Genomic DNA, 21,514 nt, shown 5'->3' with positions numbered 1-21,514 from the left:
ACAAAACCACAATGATTGTCTTGGTTTTCCAGTAACATTTGACCTGTCATAAGGCCTTAGATATGATCTACTTGTCCAAAGCTTTCCATATCATCAGTCACCAGGAAGAAGAGAGACACACTAGGCCTGGCTTGAGCTTTGGAGACTTCAGAGCCTGCTCCCCAGTGACACACTTCCTCCAGCAAGGCCACACTTCCTAACCATGCCACTCTCTATGACCAAGCATATAAACACATGAGTCTATGGGGTCCATTCCTATTAAAACCACCACAGCCCTCTACTCTAGAATCAGTTAACATGTAAGGAGAGAATATTTCTCATGATGCCAGTTACTTCTGGGTGTTGTTTCGCTGCACATTTGCTGTATCCTTAAGTTTTTCTTTTGAGTCTCCCATAGACCTCACTGCTTTCACCAAGAGGACGAAGCATCATCTCTGTGTTTGCTCATCTCCAGAGCTCTTTCCTTCCCCCCTCAAGTCCATGGTCTTGGCTTGGGCTGCATATGAGTACATAATAGAACATCACGGTGCTCTGAAGGCATCATTAATACAGTGAGTCACCCAGGATTCCCACAAAGCTTCAACTTGAAATGTTGTTATTATCTTTCTGGATTTTGTTCAGTGTGAGTCCAAAATAACTCTTGATCCTTACATAAGACCACGGATGAATGCATCAGCTCTTCATTAATTCCTTCATTTGCTGATATGGTAGGTACATCATGACCTTTGTACCAGTACCATGTTCCTTGTAATATCGTCTCAAGTTAATGAAAGTTTCTAGAATGCCTCTATCCCTCTGGCATGTCTGAAATCCTCTTACATTAGTATTAAAAATATTCTCAAGAGAATGGGGCATAGGAAGCAGAGCAGCGGTGAGCTAACATTAACTAAACTATGTCCTTTTACTTTCTATTAGAACATACAAGACCATGTTTCCCAGCCCTCTTTCATGCATGGTAAGGCTGTGCTGTTTCTGTGGGAATATAAGTTGTAGCCCCATCAGATAAGACCTAGTGAAGGGTAGATCCACCAGACAAATACCGCTTTGGAAAAGAAGGGTGTAGTTTTTCCAAAATGTAACACATACATGCCATTACTTAATGTTAATAGGATGAAAGGCTGTTGCCGCTAATTTACACTTATTGGCACCGACTGAAGAAGGAGAAAGCAATGCGTTCTGAGGTTATGAAAGATCAGATCTTTCTTGGGTACCTTGTAGGCTGTCATAAAGCAAACACCCCTGGGTAGTCACCAGTGAATATGTTATACACTGATTTTTCTCATTGATAGGATGTCCAGAATGGAAAAGAAATGAAAGGGGTGTGGAAAAGAGAGAGACAGAGACAGAAAGAGGGGAGAAGGAGAGAGGGAGGGAGGGAAAGAGAAATAGAGAGAGACAGAGAGAGACAGAGACAGTGAGACAGAGAGAGAGAGGGTTATCTTGCATGGAGTGAGTGTCATTCGCTGGTGAGCTTTAAATGCCCAGAGAGGAGGATCGAGTTAAAAAGAAGCTTCAGAGGCTCTTAATTGTAAATACATTAAATCCTGGGTGGGCGTGCTCATTGTCAAAAGCAGAGTGATGATTGGTGCTGGGACGGGAAAGAGGAGGACCCTCTGAAATGTGTTTAGAATCTCACAGACTGTCTACCAGGAAGAGGCATACTACATACTCACAGCAAAAGGAACTTGTGGGAAGAGAATTCTTAGAGCTCCTGGTAGCCACTAGTACACACATTTTTACAAGGAATGGCAAAACTACCTTGGTTTTAATTTCAAGACAGTTGAGAAGGCCTTACCCTTCTGATAATGTTGGGGTCGTTGCACTTGGCTAGCTTTCCAGCAAAGAGCTGAACCCCAAAGCTTGCAAAAACAAGCATCAGCGTCAACAACAGAATGGAGACCTGAAAGAAATTGATGAAAAGGAAAGTCTCTTAGTGAAAGTTAAGTATTAGGTTTAAACCATGATTTAAAAAACAAAACAAAACAAAACACAAACAACAACAACAACAAAAACTTTTTAGAGCATATTGTGTAAATTTTATGTTTGTTTGCTCTTTAACAATACCTTCTGACCATGGGTCATTCATTCATCTTCTTGAAATGAGAAGAGGAGAAAACTAACTACAGGCTTTAAATTTTTAAAATAAAAGCGAATGGCTCTCTTGCAGGAGAATGAGACAAAGCATTTTTAGATGACTTTTAAAATCAATACTTTTCATTTGAAAGAACAAGACAAAATGTTAAAATAATTCTGTTATGCATGCTCATGCTCCCAAAATGGAGCCACTTCTTTACTATCTGAGTGTAGAGAGATGGGTGGCTCTGCTCTCTTGTGAGCCAGGGTGCTTGTGATGGAGAGCACATTGCTCCATGACTCAATTTATTAGCTGTCTTGGGCTCCCTCTGCTGGCTGCTGCTTTTGTCTCAGCAGAGAAAACAGGTGAAAGGTTAATTCTGTGGCAACTGCAGCACTGTACTGGATGGATAATCTAAACAGTTGTCTTAGGTAACGTGAAGCTGTACAAAGGCCTCCTCAGGAGAAAGACAAAGTGAGATCCCTTCCAAACCTTATCTATCGGTGGTCCAAAAGCTAACATATGTGAACTGCCTGGTGTGAAGACAGTGTCTTTTCCCTCTCATGAATTCATGTGAAAAGCCACAGTGTTACAGCTTCATACAAAAGAAACTGGGTCTTTTAAACAAACACACCTCTAAAAATATGAGCATCTATGCACCTCTGGTAACATCACAACATACTTGTCAAGTGTCTTCATATCAACTGAAACTGCAGCTGAGCTAACACTACCATTTCTAGAAAACAAAACTGTCCATCATCCCCTGTCCCTCACACACAAGCAGAACTCATCCAAATTAAAATAATTGTGTGATAATTCTTTTTTCTCCCATTTTATCTCCAGCCCTGTTCTTTGAATCTCTTTCGCCCTTGAATCACATTTGTAAATGTTGCATGCTGTTTATTGCTGAAAGTAAAGTATCTCTATATGCTGTGTCTTTAAGTGTTGTTTTGTTAACAGTTGTGAGATGGAGGGTCAAATTACGTTTTTAATGCTCGATGGGACACACGGAACCCAAAATGCATCAATTCTCTACTGCATTCATGAAGTAGATGGGATTGCATTGTGTTATCATTAATATTTAGATACAGAAAGGAAATACAAGAGTAGAAATTGGGGTCAAATGTGGAATGAAAGAGTGGATCCTAGCTCTCTGGTTTGCCATGCATTGTGTTCCTTGGAATAAATAAGTTACAACACCAGTGGGTGGGGTTTCTAAAGGAGATTCCTTGTCTCCTTTCTAATCCTCTGCCGATGAACAAAACTACGTGAACTTGCCCTTGCTCTCCCAGTGTCCCTTTATCCCCCAGTCAATGCCATGACAAGGACTACACTGCAGTGAACACAAAGCAGATGGGAGCTTCACATACCAAAAATATTTCCTTGAAGCCACTGAAAAGTTCCCGAACGACTTTCCTCATTTGGGGCACCAGTTTGAATATCCGCAGAGGTCTTAGGCACCGAAGAACCATGAGGAGTTGGGCTCCTGACTCAGCAGGCACATTTTGAGGCATCCAACAAAGAAATATCAGACTTACCTAGAGGGAGAAATAATCTCTGGAATTTATACCGTCTCTTCTGCTACACACATTTCCTTCCATTCAGCGGGGACCACCATGAGTTATATGAGGGACATACACTCATAGGTGTGCATACCATTTACTAACATTAAATAGTGAGTTCATCCTATGCTTGCAGAGGGTTCCAAGGAAAGGCCTCTGGTATATGGGGTAGAGGGTACCCACTCTGTGTCTGTGTATTTCCTCCTTGTGTTTTATCTTAGTGTTCTTTGAACTTTGTCCCACTCATATACCATGATGGAATCCTTTTCATCAATGACACTACTACTTACTGGTGATCATAAACATGCAACCTGCCACTCAAAGGAATTATTTTCTCTTGCATTGAATTTATGAAGTTTCCGAGCCCATTCCTATAATTTCTCAATTCAACTGAACAGAACACTCGTATAGCTATTAGTGATAGCCAGAATTAGGAAGGATTTGATAACAAGAGGTTCAATAATTACTAATGTGATTTATTTGACACAAATATTTTTGTATTATAAGACCCATAAGAATTACAGGATGCAAACTAGCTTGATGCTTTAGATTTTATTAATTTAGTCTCATCCACATATAAAACTGTGATGGTTATATTAACTATATCTGCAGATATTGTAATACCTCTTATATTGATTACTTGCTTAGATTTCATGTTATTCTTTTTATTTACATATAGTAGGTCACTATAATTTATTAAGGGGTTAGGTTATGACAACTAGACCTCAGGCACTCCACTCTTGTACTAGGGGGATGCAGAAAATGGTCACATTTTTTTTTTATATTTAGGAAAGAATAAAAACTTACAAGATAGATAAATATGTCCATGACGCCACCAAAGTCCCTGATTACTGCAGTGGGAGTGAAAAACAAACCATCTGCCATAATCTTCAGATTAAGCTCAATGCTCATGAATATCACAAAAACATACTCAGCAATCTGAAAAGAGCAAATGACACTTTGGTTGTGACAAGACAGGAAAATCAACGCAGTACTTTTCTACTGAGCTGGGAGCTAAGGTTTTTCCACAGTACCTGTAAAGTGGGTGCGTGCATGACTCTCCGGAATGGGGATTCAAACATCATGGAAATGCAGGAGCAGATTGTTACAGTGATCATGACCCAGTCCAGGTAAGTGACCAGGCCCAGTAAGTCACTGTGGAAAAACAAGCATCATTGAGAAATGCAAATGCTCCTCCCATGTTTACAAGGGCCAGAGACCACTGCTTTGGTGACTCTGTCATGACTGGTGTTTCTAAAAGCAAGTTTTTTGATGGTATATTTCCTCTACGTATTGTTTATGATGTGTGTTTGTGTTTCATGTGTGTGTGCTATGTGCACACATGCCTGCACATGTAAAGGTCTGGGGTAGATGTTGGGTCCTTTTCCATCTTACATTCTTGAACCTGGGTCTTTCACTGAACCTTTATCTGCCCTTCTAGGCTTATAAGCATATGGGACCATATCTAGCTATTTTTTTAAAATAATGGTTCTGGGGGTTTAAACTCTGGCCCTTATGTTCGCATTGCCCACTGAGCCAACTCCCCAACCTACAATTTTTTATTTTTATGAACCAGAAAATAGCACATAAGTTCCAGTGCACAGGGAAAAGTGGGTTTGTGGTGCTTACTAAAGTTGGTGGTACTTGGTGTTTTTCACAGCTCCTGTGACAGGGTCTGTTTTTGATCTGTAAGAGAGAACAGCATATAAAATTCTTCAACACAACAAGCATGTTAGTAATCACAAGCAACTCTCTAGCTGAACTTCTTTTATAACTTCTATAAAATGACTATGATGAAATAGCTAACTGTACATCATGGAGAAAGGCAGAGAAGACTGGATAAAAGAAAAATAAAAAGAATTCTCAAATTCTTGGTTTTGGATTTGGGACTCCATTCATAGATTTCTGCCATGACATCACAAAGGTAAGCACTATTTAAGATGCATGCGTTACTAGTTTGAGTATGCTTTCATAATTATTTAGCTAGACACTCCATCAATTAAAGAGAGTTCTTCACTTCCCACTTCACTGTGGTCCTGTGGCAGAATTAATGCGGCATTTCACTGGAGGTGGATTCTTAAGGCTTAGTTTTAGGGGTCTTGTGAGCAGTTGTCAGTAAGCCCCAGTAGTCTTTTATGTGCGTTTCCAATTAAAACAAGGTCTTCATCAGCCCATTCAGCTGTGTCCAGACAAAAGGGGGATTACACCGTAGTAAATGAAGTAGAGAATTAGTAATTAGATGTTAACATGTAAGCAGCCAATAGGGTAATTCAAGATGAAAACCTCACTTGAGCATTGACCAACTCCCACTGTCCTTCTTCACTTGGTCAAATCTCAGGGAAGCTTCAAAATTATTACTCCCTACTTTAAATAGTGAAGATCTTTCTAGAACAGCAGAGGGACAGTTTAATGGTGATCAGGAGGGAGTCACACCCTAGCTGGTGTACTTGTGTAAAACCTTCGGCCTCCTCAGATCTAAATGTCTTTCTTGGTCGGTGGAGAGGTCTAATAGTTACTTCCTTATCGCTGTGACAAAATGACTGACCAAAGCAACTTAAGACATGAAGGGTTCATTCAAGGTATAGACCATCATGGAGGAAAAACTGTGGTAGGGAGAGCTTGGGGCAGCTGACCACATTGCAGCTGCAAGGTGCAGAAAATGAATGCAAATGCTCTGGTTACTTCCCCTTTTTATTCTGACTGAGACTTAAGCACACAGGGCAATGCCAACTCACAGTTAGAGCGAATCTCCCCACCTTAATTTACCAGGCTAGAAATCATCTCATAGGCATGCCCGAGGTTTGTTTCCATGGCGACTCTGAATCCCAGTTGACCACCAATTATTAATCATTGCAGGAGGGCATATTTGGTGACTCACAGTCTCTTGTGATGCCGGGACAGTTCCTGCTGGTTTTGTAGAGGAGCTGTAACTATATTGAGAGGTGGTGTAGGCAAGGAGGATGGTTTTGTGGTGATGTGGTTATGAAGGACCAGAGGTCTAAGTTAGAGATGTCAGTAGTTTTGTGTCCTCTTGAGTCCTGTGGGGGTGAAGATCTACTCCAGGCCTCTCTCCGGGCCTTTAAGGGCAGACTATTTCAGATTACATGTCTCCACATGGGCTCCCTCTTTGTGGGTTTGTGTCCAAACTCCCTCTTCTTAGAAGAGAGCATTAGGATGGTCTTGAAGACCTCGTTTTAATTTAGCTGTGTCTTTAAGTTCCTGTCCCCAAACATTGCCACATTATGAGATATTAGAGGTTAAGACTTCAACATATAGATTTTTTTTATTTGATAGAAACAACTGAGAATTCAACAGGTAATAAAACTTTATGTTGTTAATTATTAACAAAGGATATCCAACTACTTTAATGAGGACACAGGGAAAGACTAGAAAGTTTTACACTTTCCCCTAGGTCACTCATGTATGAAGCTGTGTGTGTATGGTGGGGGTTAGGGGGGATATACTCGTGTTTATGCAAGAGAAAAGCCAGAGTTCAACTTCAGGTATCGTTCTTCAGGAGCCATCTACTTTGTAGCTTGATATAAAAACTTTCACTAGGACCTGAAGCTCATTGATTAAGACGATTAGCCAGTTAGCCTCAGGGAGCCGCCTATGTCCAGCTTTAGTACTGGTGTTAAAAGTACCTGTGCTCTTGCGCCTAGCTTCTTACATGATGCTGGGGATCAATTGTGTGTTTTCAGGCTCAGACTGCAAGTATTTTATCCACTGATCTATCTTCTCAGTCCCACGCCAGGACTCTTAATATCTGTGCTATGTACTTAAAGTAACACTAGACACAAATTCCTTTTACCGATTGGTTGGCTATGACAGTTGGCTTAGGCCTCCCCAGAGTCACACAACCAGAGGTTCTTAACCCATTTCTTCCACACTGGTGGGGTTGAGACAGTGGCTAATGGGCTTTCTTCTCCTAACAGCTGGTAATAGATAACATTTATATTCCCACTTTGTTCTAGAGTAAAGGTGTCCATCAGAAAGTACAAGTCTGACAGGAGCCTTGAACAATATCCTTCATCGTGCCATTGGTTTTCCTTCTGTTTAATCCTTTTGAGGGAAAACTGAGACTTAACAACACTGACATACACAACTGTCAAAAAGCATGCTAATACACAGGGCTGTTACGTGCTTTACCAATGGGAGCTTCCTGCAAACGCTGTCTGCTTGAAACCTTTGTTTTCCACCTGGTCAGGCTCTCGGCAAAGAGGAGCAAGATGATTAATTAGCCCATGGTTTTTATTTTGTGACCCCACTAGGCCTACGCAAACCTTTTCTTTTTTTTCTTCCTGTGACATACTCCCTGCTGTTCACAGGACTCAGGCCAAATACCTGGTCCAAGCGTGGCAAGTGGCCCATACTTACGCATTGAAGCGTGCTCGGACCACCACACGGCAGAAGTTTCTAAATCTGTGCTCCCGCCCCACAATGAAGAGCGGCTTGTCGAAGTATGGGTGGTTCTCTCGAAGTTCCTCTTCTTGCACTTTCCTTCAAGGGAATATTCATGGGATGAGAAGAAGGCCAAGGAAAAAAAGCAACTTCCAAATGGGAGCCTTGGGACGCAGCCACGTGGTACCTTTTCATCTCTGCTTGCTCCTTCTTCTCCTGAATCATCTTTATTTCACTGTCTTCTCTCTGGGCATTTCTGTACCGCACTGTATTTGAATGCTAAAAATAAATGGTGTGGGTATAGTGGAAGGTTTTTTAAAGGCCTAAAAGATCACTTTTTTTTAATTTAAAATCAACATTTCTATTCATATATGCATCCTATATGCAGACTATAACATGTGATTATATATATATATAGTAATGACCATTAGCATCTTGACAACTGAATTTTCCCTCTAAGATACAAAATGCTTAGCATACACACTGAAATTTCATGGTGGGTTAGGTCCTATCATACTTCTGAGGCTATAACAAAAGAGTAAACAAATAAATCAGAAAAAAATAAGTTAGATGGTGTGTGATGTTGTAATAAGAAAAAAGTGAGACTGAGGTTGTAACTCAGTTTCTGGAGTTCTTTCTTTGCATGCCCACAGTCCTGGGTTCCATCCCCAGAATTGCATAAGTTCAAGAGGGTGGTAACACTGTACCAGAGGATCAGAAGTTCAAGGTAACCCTTGGTGACATAGTGAATTTTAGATCAACCTGGGCTACAGGAGTCCTTCAGTGGAGCGCGTGTCAAGATATGTCTCCAATACCACGTTCCTACTAGACTCTTAAGTGTCCTGTACATTTCTACCAGACCACTTAAGCAAAAGAAACCAGAATCAATAAATACGGCTCCATATTATCTCTCAGTATTAATGATCTCAATTCCCACAACCACAACAACAACCAAGACATAACAGACTAGATTATATAAATGCAACCCCCAGGACCCATTCAGTGTTGAGTATATGTATATGCTTAGCATTGGGTAAGTAATGGGGGAATCATCCCTAGAGAAGACAGACTCTCCCTCTCTCAGCACGTAGTTTCTTCATCTAAGGGAGGGGCCTTGTGAGATTTTCCTGATCCACATTGGTGCATCAACTGGTATTGTGTTCAGCTCTTGTTTATGCTACATTGTTGGTGAAAATAGTTTCACTGTCCTGTGCAGAAGATGAAATCTCACAGGCGACATCCTGGTTCTTTGTCTCTTAACGATCCTTTTGCTCTTTCTTCGGAAATGTTCCCTACACCTTAGCTGTGGGAGCTGTGCTATAGATGTATCAGTTGGGGCCAGGAACTCACAGCCAAACTGAGGCATGTGCATGTACCCTGCATAGGATGTCTGCTTTTTTTTTTTTTTTTTTTTTTTTTTTTTTTTTTGGTACTTGGCCACGTAATTTGCTTTCTTAACTTCTCGATTCCCTCTGGTAGGAAAACATTTAAAGATGATGAGAACTGTCTAAACGATCACTAAAATATACATTCAAAATCAAGCTTTCAAAAATCCAAGGCATAGCTTAAAACTCACGTCTTGAGTTAAAGTTTCAAGAGATTTGCCCCTGCTGATCCTCTGGCTGTTGGATCCATGTCTTAGTGACCTAGAACAACCATAGTCATCTCGTCAAAACATCTCAAGACCAACTCTTGGCTTGTAGTCAATAATCTTGAGTAAAATATTAATTTTTCTGGATACATCGGAAATAATTCATTTCTTTGTAAAACATAAGCTTGCGTTCTACCCACCAGTCTTTGATCCCATCTAACAAGTTTTCAGATTTTTGTTCTTTCTGATCTTAAAAGTGAGACGCTGGCTATCACCAAGGAAAGAATCTTTGAAGTAAAGATTTCTAAATCTCTGAGTCAGATAGGGAATTTCTTTATTGTTACCACCAGCAGCTAGAAACAGGTCCTAACCATGCCTGCCTGCCAACTAGGGTAGAGACCTGGGCTTTGTACTGAGACACACGTGTAAAATCCTTTCCTGGGTGCCTCTGGAGTTCACCTTCCTGGAGTATTTACCTGCGTTCCTGGCGGATGTGATGCTGCACACTAAGGATTGACCTCTCCTTTGCTGGCTGCCCCTCGAATGATCCGCTCAGCATGCGCTGTCGAGTGCAAGCTCTTGCAAAAGAAAGAAACCGTACATAAATGCATGGTTTGTACACTCAGGATGAATAATACATTACTGCTCATGGCTCTTATTAATTTTAAGAAAACACCAACGATAAGGCAAAATACAGCCAATAACTCATAGAGGAAAATGACCGTTAGACTCTGTGTCAGAAACACAAAGCAGAAGTTCCAAAGCCAAGAAGAGCTAAAAGATAAACAGAAACTGGCCCCTCTTCCCTGTCCTCTTCCTTCAAATCCCAGTAACCATGGCAGCTTTCTATGAGAATCCTGTCAGCAGCTGGGCCAGTCATGATATTGATTTGAAACTTAAACATGGAGGTCTCTATGAGCCCTCAAGGAAAAGTTGCTTTTTTTTCCCCCCAACTGGACCCTTGGAATGATGACATACATCTTCAAAGGATGTTTGAATCCACTCAGTACTCCCTATATGAGAAATGTAGGATCATCTACTGGAGCATATGTAGTATTTTGGGGTTCATATCTCTGAACAAAGCTTACCACCCTTCTCTCAGCACCCATCAATTGCCAATAGCATCTTGGGTAGGGGTGGGGCTTCATGAAGCCCTTCCTCATCTATTCTGGGATTATGGTTGACTTGCTCCTATGTGGGTCTTGCACATGTATTACCCAGCTGCTGTGAATTCATATTGCAATAGCCCTGTTATATCCTTAAAATTATGGTTTTGCTGAAGATATGCACTACTTCTGGCTCTTACATTCATCTGCCTCCTCTTCTGAAATGCTTCCTGAGCCATTGGGGGAATTTGATGGGCTGGGAAGATGGCTCAGTGATTAAAGCAATCGCTATGCAAACTTGAGGATGGGGATTCAGATTCCTAGGACCCACATAAATGCCAGCCAGGTGGGCATGGCAACTCAACTCTCATTCCAGGTCTCAGCAAGACATGGGGCATACACATATACATATGCACCTATATACACACATTCACCCACACACTCACAAACCTCAATGCACATACACACAACCAAATGCATACAATAAAAATGCTTTTGATGAAGAGGAAGATAATCACCGTGTATACACTTGAAAAAAATTTCACAAATCCAATGAGTATAAATGCATTACCAGAGGGAAAAAAAAATCAAAGATTCTTGCTGTTACCTTAGAGAGGAGCAAGGACCACTCTGGGATACACCCAAGTTGACAATTAACCACACAAGAGGATCTCCAAAACGGTAGAGGTAAACTGCATAGGTTTCTAGAACTTCAATGATGCTGCATAAAAAGATGTGTTCCTAGGTTCAGTTCAGTTAACAAAAATCAAAGTTTCTAATGTCTAGAGTATGTTTTTTGGACTGAAAAACATGAAGTCATTTCGCTGATTTGGAGTAAGTGCTATGCTCCTTTAGCTGTCTAGAGCTCCCCAGCAATCTGTATAAACTACAGGATTTAGCTTTCATCCACTGTCATGTAACTTTTACTCTTAAACACAATACTCTACCCTTAAGTTATTGAGACCTATTGGCCTTACATACAAAACACATCCAACCTAAGTAGAACATGCCTGTTTGAATGTGAGGGTCTATCTTATAATGGAAACAGAAGAAAGCAATAGTCTCAGGCTTAGTATTATATGTATTGTGGCTTACACAGTCTGATACTTTCAGTCTCAGGCTGGAAGTGGTGGACATAGTTGCTAGGAAGTGCCTGTTGACCCCAGGCCCTGGTAGCCTCTGTAAAACATTCTGTGCCCTCCCTGACTGAACAGAGCAGCCGATTTTCCATGGGCCCATGGTTCCCTTTAACTATGGTTCCCTTTTCTCTTTTCCATCAGTGCCTGAAGGAGTGAGGACATAGTTTGACCCCCTACTTCCTTTTTGTTTATTGACTAATTTCTTTCTCTTTGCATCTAAGAAATTCAGAAAACTATATTGGAGAAGGCTGGAGTTTCATCACACATGGGGATTATGATCTCTGGATGATTCATACCCTGAGCATGGGAGTTGGTTTTCAGTTCCATATTTCAATCAGAAAGCTTTTGCTCAAATGGGTTACAGTAGTCAAACATTTGCTTTAATTTCCTTTCCACAACCCCCACCAGCCATGCTATGTCCACAGCAAGAATTAAATGTCCAGTGACCATGAGTTTCTAAGGGATTCTTTGGAGCCCAGCATGGGCTTCTGATTCTCCAGTGGTAAGTCTCCATCTGAGACTTCCTGTCCCGAGCAGAGCTCCCTGCTCAACTTCTTCCCCACTCCAAGGCTCCCCATAATCTGAGCACAATGAAACCAGGCTCATAGACCCTCCCTGTCCCCCTGTGTTGAGATGTCACCTTCAGAACTTCAGTGTCTGTGTATTGTTGCCCCTGACTCTCTCTCTGGCTGGTCTCCCCAGCTGTGCATCCTCCATACCTGTGTAAAATTAAAATTAATACCTCCCCACCGTCACTCTCTCATTAAGAAACTATAGGTAAAAGTCATTCTTTCTAAGCTGAAAACCAAGAGCTAATATTCTTGTAGCAAATATACGCTATAAAATGTGCATCTGAGTAAAGACACTGGTTGGGGAAGATTACAAGAAGTGTGTTTGAAGATTTCTGAAGGAATATCCTTCCACCCAAGTATAATGGCAGGGTTCTATTAAAACTAAAAACTCTCTTTAAGGCCTCTCCAAGGCATGCTCTTCTCCAGCTTATAAAGGCTACTTATCTTTCAGCATTGTCTCAGGAAACAGGCAAGGATATAGCTAAAATGATTTCTCTGCAGATACAGTAATTCATCTAAAAGCACACGGAAACTCCTAATTCCACTGTATAATAAGAACAGAAGCCAAACTAAGGAGTGGAGGAAGGACCCTCAGAGAGGAGGAGATGAGTCTGGAACAGGGGCTGGGGCAGGACCACAGGGTTGCAAAGAAAACATGAAGAACAATACTTTGGCCCTGAGACCACCTGGATAAAGAAACAGGTTGAAAACATGCCATGTTAACATACTTCTTTATATATCAAACAGATTCAAGCTTAATCTGTGCCACGTTTGTTGGCTATGTAAAAGGTATTGCTTTTCTGGAAAGCAGTAATAGTGGGAGAAAAGGTGTTTCTATCAATTGGACATGGGAAGATGAAGAATGTTATTCTACTCCCCTTTCATCTTTTTATTTAGTTTAAGTCCCTGGCCCGTGGTGAGTACCACCCCCATTCAGAGTGGGTCTTCCCACTTTTCTTTAATGCTCTCTAAAATTCTGAAAACAACTGAAAGTGTTTTCTACGTGATTCTAAGTCTCATGGAGTTGACAATCAATCAAGATAAACCACCACCCAATGGTTCTGGAAGAATTTCAATTTATCTAACACCTTGTGGGGATCTGACTCCTATCTGTAATCATGGGAATGGCCTAGGAAGAGAATGTTCCATCAATCCAAGTGCGTGCATGGTTGCCAGATGCCCAAGTCTAGAGAATCAGCTATGTGCTGTGCCCAGATTGCTCACCAAAAATGTAAGACATAAAGTATAGTGCTCAAATCTCCAAATCTGCAACCATTTGTTTTGCAGTAAACTGGTATAGAACACAGTTATTTCCACTGCCTTAAACCCCTCAATTTCCTATTGTTCTTCAGAAAAAATATTAATTCAGAACCTCAGTGTGGCTTCCAAACTTTTGTTAGCCTCCTCCTAATCTTACCCTTTCTGAATTCTTTTTTCACCAGAAAGGATTCCATTCTTTCATGACATTATCTTCAGTCATTCAGTTCTACACATAGAACAGACTCTCAAAGCTCCAAGACAGCAAGCAATGTTGTACTTAAAGTTACTGAGTATCATTTTCTCAGTCCTTGAACAAAGAAAGTGATCCATAAATCCATAAATACTTGATGAATGAGCCTCGACATGATGCAAAGATAAAATATTTTAATTTTGTTTGACCCATTCATACTTACAAAGAATGAAAGTCACAAGCAAAATAGAATGCCTTCATAGGCACTTTTGAGAGATTAGTAATTTTAACATTATTTCAAGTTGGAATATTCATCGCTTAAGACGAAAAGGCTGCATACCTAGAGTAGATAAGACATGGAGACAGTGATAAGAAAAAGAACACCTCGAACATCTCAGATGTTGCTTCTCACAAGTGCAAAATTTGTTTTCATCTGTGTTGTCTGTGCAAACTGGTGGAGGAAAATAAAAGCAGATATGGAGTTAAGACTCTAAAAAGTGAGTTCATTTGAGTCTCTGGACCTAAGGGCAGGTCCATTGCTGGGAACTGGATCCCCATGTAGCTCGTCTTACAGGAATCTGTTGGCAAGAGAAAGCCTCAGGAATGCAGGACAATTACCCCCAACCTGACAAATGAATGTGTGCATATTTCTAGGTGAGGGATGGATGCCCTTAAATGGCAAACTATAATTTGACAGTATAAATTTCCACTAATCTGTGTGTGCGTGTTGACCTCTTTTAAAGTCACAAGCAGAATAGTCTCAGGAAGAAAATATCCATTTACTTGTTGCTCAGAGAGAAAACAGAGCTGATGATATCAAGAAAGCTCTTTAGTCTTTGAGCAGTCTCCACTTCTTTGAGGAAACACTAGACAGAGTGGAGATGCCAAGGTCTCTGTATCTTCCCTGCATCTTTTCCTAACGGAAAGTCTGAGAAGGCTGTGCAAGTTTCTGTGCAAACTGGTAGAAACTGCAGACAGAAAGTCTATCTAGCAACTTAATATTAAAAACAACAACAACAACAAAAACCCAAGTCTGCTTGCCTGGCTTCTGGAAGTGAGAGGCACAAGGCTCTGTCTAGTGAAAAATAATGAAGTCTTTTGTCTTGTGTGAGTGAGGAGACCCTCCATTATGCAGGCATATGTAATCTCTTTATTCCTGTTCCCTGGAGGAGAATTACAGAGAGGTATTTTCCTTTTCCCAGTTGGGGTTAATGTTATGCCCTCTCTACCTTTGAAAGTAAAACAAGATGAGGACCCCTGATGATGACTCAAATGTGGGAATATTCCTCAGCAAACACACATTCCCAGTTGCAAAAATATTACCCCTGGTTCCTTGCCAAGCCTTTGAGGGGAAAAAAAAAACATATGAAAGATTGATTCTTTCCCCCCACTTCCCCGCATCGCCTTTGTGGTGTGGAATTTCAATTGCCCCTTATGACAGCCACATATATAATCTTTTCTAGGAGCTCAGAGCAGAGAATTGTGTCTTAAGAAATTGTCTCTATTTTTCTTGACATTCCTCCATCAAAAATATTTTTAAATTGGCCCAAAGATGATGGGTATGAGAGCGATCTTTGGGGTTTTATTAGCCTTTAAACACCACCAGTTGTTTATAGACACAGTAGCAGGGGGTCCCCTATTCCTTTCTTTGTTTTCGTGCCTTCTTTTTTAACGTTCCAGGAGAAAGGGTGTGGGAAAAGCCGGCACATTCCGCGTAATGAAAGGGAGGCCTAGGAGTCTTCAAATTATTTTTACTCATTATAGAAAAGTTAGATTACATGAGGCCATCTGTAGTAAATGTAATTACCACCCAAAGGAATCTCAATGTGACTTTGCAGGGCATTGGAGTTGAGGGGTTTTACTCACGTTCAGAGTTCCGAGGGGTGATGTGCTTCAAAGTATTATCAGATTTTGGTTAATGTGACGTAACCTCCTCACCAGACAACGGGAAAACGGTCCTCTAGTGGCAATTACATAAAATCCCAAGTGGGTAACAGTTAAGAGAAGAGAAAATGGGTATTTCCTGGGACTGGCTGCTACCTGACAACATTTCGGTGGCAGTGTGATCATCCAAGGTGGAGGCAACCCAAGATGGTAATGGCTGGGCCCCTGGTGATGGGCTCTTGCTGAGATGAGGACAAGTCGCCATTTTTTCTTTTCTTTTCTTTCTTTTTTTTTTTTTTTTATTGGAATGAGCATCCGGCTCTTTAACTCAGCCCCGTCCTGGGTGGAAGGATATCATTCTTTAACAACAGCAGCAGGTTTATGTTAGGGCTCTCCATTTCTGCATTATTCACAAAGATGTTCTCACAGAGAGATAAGCAAATTCATGGGCGACCAATGTCTCATTGTAGATCTGAAAGGATCCTTCAATGTCTTTATCTTACAAATGTGTCGTAAACAGAAAAGGAAAATCCATTCATGGGAAATCCATGTGTTTGGTTGCCCTAAGTAAGCCCCAAACTATTTACTGGGGTTCAAATTTTGTAACCCAAGTACCATCTCAGAAATAGAAATATTATAATGTAACCTCATATATTATACTGATGTGACTTTAGTGTGTGTGTGTGTGTGTGTGTGTGTGTGGTGATTGTGGGTGCTTGTATATGTGAGATACATGCATCTAAGTATCCTCTATCACTGTTTGCTTTACATCCTTGAGACAAAGTCTTCAGTAAACCAGTAGATGCTCATTTGGTCAGTGAGCTCTTAGGTATACCCGTGTCTACCCTCCAATGCTTGGGTTGTAAGCATGCACAACCATGCTCAGATAGTTATATGGGTGCTGAGGATTTGAACTTATGCCTTCATGCTTGCAATCAAGCAAGCACTTGTACTCACTGAGCCAGCCCCCTGAACTTTTTATAATTTAATAAAAATAAATGAAAATGTCATATGACCTGTACAGTCCAACTTTCCTACAGATATAAGCTTTAATTTTCTGTATTGTTACTTCACACTCCAGAGCAAAACAGTTAAAGCAAGATCCTATTAAAATAACTCTCATATCCAAACTCTACCTTTCCTGCTTCTGTGCGTTTGCCTTGGCGCCTCCCTTGTGCCATGCATGACCCTTATGGTTTGGGGCTGTTAGTAAATGTGATAAGCACAGTGATGCGCAGATCATCAATCTGATAACCAGCTGAGACAACCATGAAGTGATGGGACAACCATGAAGTGATGGGGGGGGGGACAGTTGGCATTTATAGCACGGGTTTACCCAGTAGGGATGGAGCAGGACAGCAAGAACAACAGGGGATTAAGAAGAGTTTATAATTGGGAAAAAAATACTTATTTCTGGAGTTTTCCACTTTATCTCTGACTGTAGAGATTGATATTCCAAATGAAAGCCATGTGACTGTGGAATGGAAAACCTGTATTTGCATTTTATCACTTTGAAATCTTTGCTATTTTTGTGTTATACAAATATATACACACATATGTCTCGGTTTTATCTCATTTTGTAGTGTCTGAATAAACTTATTTGCATCTACGTCCTCAATTTCCTCATCTAAAAATAATGTCTTATAATTTGCAAGACTAGTGTCAAGAAATGCTAAGGCAAAACTACAAGTAGGTGGTCTTAATAGGACCATGAAGGTAAGTATTTATGTTGTTAATTCCCAATACTGTTTCCTTAAAACTTTGGCTTATTCTTGACAAATGTTGGCTATAAAATAATCACTGCCGTGTCAAGGAGTGATTGAAGCTACAGAGGGGTGGGTGGATGGGATGGGTGGGATGCTGCTCTTATACACTGCCTCCCTAGACATGCCTAGAACATGCTGGGAGCTGCAGAGAGCAAAGCATGGCCCCATCGAAGTTTTCTGAATGGCAGGTGACCGGTAAGGCGGCATGGCTGAATGGAGAGAAGCAAAAGGACTCCAATGCCTGACATGAAGGAGATGCCATAGAAATCCTCGATGGATGGGTGACTAAGGGGTCACTCTCAGGAAAAATAATCTATCTCAGCGGGAATGGAGATATGGCTCAGCTGTTAGGAAAACTGACTACTCTTGCATAGGACCTGGGTTCAATACCCAGCATCCACATGGTGGCTCACACCTGTTCCAGGGGATCCCAGCCAAACCCTCTTCTGGCCTCCACAGGCAGCACACACACACACCACACACACACACACACACACACACACACACACACACACACACACACACTTACATGCACAAACTTACATGCAAGAAAAACACCCATATACTGATGCCCTTAAAGTGATTTCCAGGAACAAAGGCAGTGCTCACTTGCACACTCCATCTTAGCTCCAACTAAAGAAGCTAAAATATTCTTTAGACTTTCAGTAACAATTATTATAAGTGCATAGTGCCATTAATCAAATATCAGGATACAAATACTCAAGTTGATCATCTGCCAATGTTATTAAGATACCGATTGGCTAATGAAGCAGTCATAGAAAAATCACAAAAGGACAGACCTTTTTGGATGGAATATTGTATAATGTTTAATTACTTTTTGTGTGTTATATTTCTCTATTCATAGATGCCTATGAGAATGGGAGTGAGCTTTTGCTTGATTTGCGGGCTTTGAATTAGAACAAACCTCTGTAAAGGTAGCTGTGCTTTGAAAATGTGTCCATTTGTTTTTCTCTGATGCTGAGAAAAGGTCACAGGCATTTGGAAGAGCGTGTGTGATCTTCAGTGGAGCTGAATGGTAGCATCCAATTCAGAATGGCTGTGGAGTTGGTTATGAGCAGCAACCTTGGACTCTGTGGTTAAGGTGGGGGGTCACTCCATCCCTCTCCCAACCCTCCCTAGGAATATCTTGAGGGGACAGTGTGGGTGCTATTTGGCTACCTGACTTGGAGCCTTGCAGAAATGACCAAACATTTCCCCATCAGAATGGCCAGAAATATGTTTCAATTACTCAAAATGTGAATTAAATTTATAAAAATGTCCAGTAAAAGGACATGACTTAAAGATGATTTTGGGTAGAGATGGGTAACTTGACTGAAGAGTGGAGTCCCTGTTGGCCTCCAGGGCTCTCTGATGCTTTCTCTGGTGGGTGGAGTTTCCTGTTAGTAGCAAATGGTTATACCAATCTGTTTGTTTGGTAGAAGAAAACTATTTTGAAATGTAGGTCTAATGGGAACTGTGGTCATAGCAGCCCTTTGTTTACCAGGGCTGCAAACCTAGACCCTCCACCAATAAGACTTAACATGTCAACAAAGTGCTACACTTAGTCAGAGCCTTGCTTCCTTCGCTCTGGGTTCCATGTTTCAACTCATTCATCTGCACTGTAGACTGCAGGATCAGCCTCTCTGGTTGTGAAAACACAACACTACATAGCCTCTGGGACACATTAAAGGCAAGTCTTATAAGGGAGATTTACAGCTCTATGTGTCTACGTTAAACATTTGGAAAGAGCACAAACAAATGACTTAATGATGCCCCTCGAAAATTTGGAAAAAATAAGAGCAAGCCAAACTGAAGTTCCACAGATGGCAATAAATTATAAAAACCAGAGAAGAAACTAACAGAATTAGAAACAAAGAAAATGATACAAAAAACCAGTGAGTTTAAGAGCTGGTTCTTTCAGAGGATGAACAAGATTGACAGACCATTCCCAAGTAACCAGAAGAGAGAGGACCCAAATCAATAAAATCAGAAATAAACAGGGAAACATCACAACAGATATCAAAGAAATTCAGATTACAAGGGAATACTTTAGAAAATCTGTACTCCATTAAGTTAGAAAACCTAAAAGAAATGGACATGCTTCATCCAAACCATCCAAATTAAACCAAGAAGAGACCAACAACTGAAATAGACATAACTAAGGAAGAGTTTGAAACAGTAATAAAAAAAATTAAACAAAAACAAAACCTTCCAATCCAAGGAAAAGCAGCTGGTTAGATTCATATCAGAATTCTACCAGAATTCCAAAGAATATCTACAGTCATCTTTCTTAAATTATTAAAAGAAAATAAAAGCAGTACCAAACTCCTTTTATGAGTCAGTATTACTCTAATACCCAAATTAGGTAAAACACTACAAAAAAGATCCCTGACGAACATAGATTAAAAAATCCTCAACAAAATAATTGCAAACTGAATAAGGACACACATCAAAAAGATTATCTACCATGACCAAGCTGGCTTTATCACAGGGGAGCAGGGTTGGTTCAACATACACAAGTCAATAAATGCAATAAATCACATAAATGGATTTTAAGATAAAAGTCACATGATCATCTCAATAGATGTGGGAAAAGCCTTTGATAAAAATCTACTGGTCTATGATCAGAATACTCCAAGACACCAACTACGCACCTTCTCACTGACATCTAGCCATGCCAAGCTCCACCCCTCTTTCTTTCTTGGTTTGTATGAGTGTGTATGTGCAGTGTGGTGTATGTGTGTCAATACACAGGTACACATGGGTTTATGTGCAAGTGGGGGACAGAGATTGGTGTCTAGTGTTATCCTCAGTCATCCTCCACTCTCCTTTTTGAGACATGGTCTCTGTTTGAACCCAGACTTCTCTAGCCAGCAAGTTCCAGAGATCAGCCTGCTTACACAGCACTCGGATTACAGATGCAGACTGCCAAACTGGCTTCATATAAGGGATCTGATTTTCAGAGCCAGAGAATGGCAAGGGCTGGAGCCAAGCAGTGTCCTCTAGACATGATGGGACCTCTGCTCTCATATACTCAGAGAAGCAAGGACATTTTTTTATAGACCAGAAAAAAATAAATGCTTTTTGTAAAGATCAAATTTACATTAAAAAGTGGGTACCACATATAAAGCAAAGGATACCCAGCCTATACAGTCCATAACCCCAGAGAAGCTTGAACCCTCTTCCAGAAACAGATAGAAGCAGATGCAGAAATGCACAACTAACCAATGGACCAAGCTCCTGGAGTAAGATCGAAGTGAGGGAGGAGCAAAAATATAAACAAAGGAGTCAAGACCATGGTGGGGAAACCCGCAGAATCAATTGATCTGAGCTAGTGAGAGATCACCACTGACAAATGGGGAACCTGCATAAGACTGAACTAGACTCCCTTAATATAAGTGACAAAGGTGTGACTGGGACAATGTATGAGGCCACTGGCAGTGGGTCCAAGACCTAACACTAATGCACACACTGACTTAGTGGAGCCCATTCTATATGGAGAGACACCTTGTCAGCCTAGACACAGGGGTGTAGGGGTGGAGAGATGCCTTGGTCCTGCCTCAACTAGATGATGGGACAGAATTAGTAGACTTCCTATGGGAAGCCTTACCCTCTCTGTGGAGCACATGGGAGGAGGAGGAGGAACTGGGATTGGAATGCAAAAAATAAATTAATAAAAAATTACTACTATTTTCAAACTGTAGCCATTTATTTCCTGTAATTCACATAGCTAAATTCTTTGATTTTGTGCTTTTCTGGAATGTAGTGAAATACTATTGGTTTTTGGTATCCCAAAATTATACAACACTTGGGAAAAGTTGATGAGGGTTCATATTGCCTGACAGTTTAAAGATTTTTTTTCTCATATCATGTTCCTTTTCAAATAAAATCACCAAACATCTATATATTTTTTTTTAAAAAAAATGTTAAATTTCCCCCACCCCTTGCAGCATTGTCTGGATATGTGAA

The 21,514-nt window shown here is 40.8% G+C and overlaps 1 protein-coding gene across 1 annotated transcript in view; it reads right to left on the bottom strand.

Moving 5' to 3' along the window:
• The window catches only part of Nalcn (sodium leak channel, non-selective), a 247,723-nt gene that overhangs the window by 33,477 nt on the left and 192,732 nt on the right, over positions 1-21,514 (bottom strand). The window contains exons 19-27 of the mRNA XM_051195188.1: positions 10,105-10,206; positions 9,614-9,683; positions 8,225-8,316; positions 8,014-8,136; positions 5,266-5,322; positions 4,671-4,791; positions 4,444-4,575; positions 3,445-3,612; positions 1,796-1,900 (exon numbers count right to left, since the gene is read on the bottom strand). Of these exons, the coding sequence (XP_051051145.1) occupies positions 1,796-1,900; positions 3,445-3,612; positions 4,444-4,575; positions 4,671-4,791; positions 5,266-5,322; positions 8,014-8,136; positions 8,225-8,316; positions 9,614-9,683; positions 10,105-10,206 (970 nt within the window). The remainder of the gene's footprint in view (positions 1-1,795; positions 1,901-3,444; positions 3,613-4,443; positions 4,576-4,670; positions 4,792-5,265; positions 5,323-8,013; positions 8,137-8,224; positions 8,317-9,613; positions 9,684-10,104; positions 10,207-21,514) is intronic.

This window comes from Phodopus roborovskii, unplaced genomic scaffold, assembly GCF_943737965.1.
Source record: "Phodopus roborovskii unplaced genomic scaffold, PHOROB, whole genome shotgun sequence".
In the NCBI taxonomy this organism is placed as follows: Eukaryota; Metazoa; Chordata; class Mammalia; order Rodentia; family Cricetidae; genus Phodopus; species Phodopus roborovskii.
The sequence above is the reverse complement of the archived record's forward strand: the minus strand, read 5'-3'. Positions and strand labels throughout refer to the sequence as shown.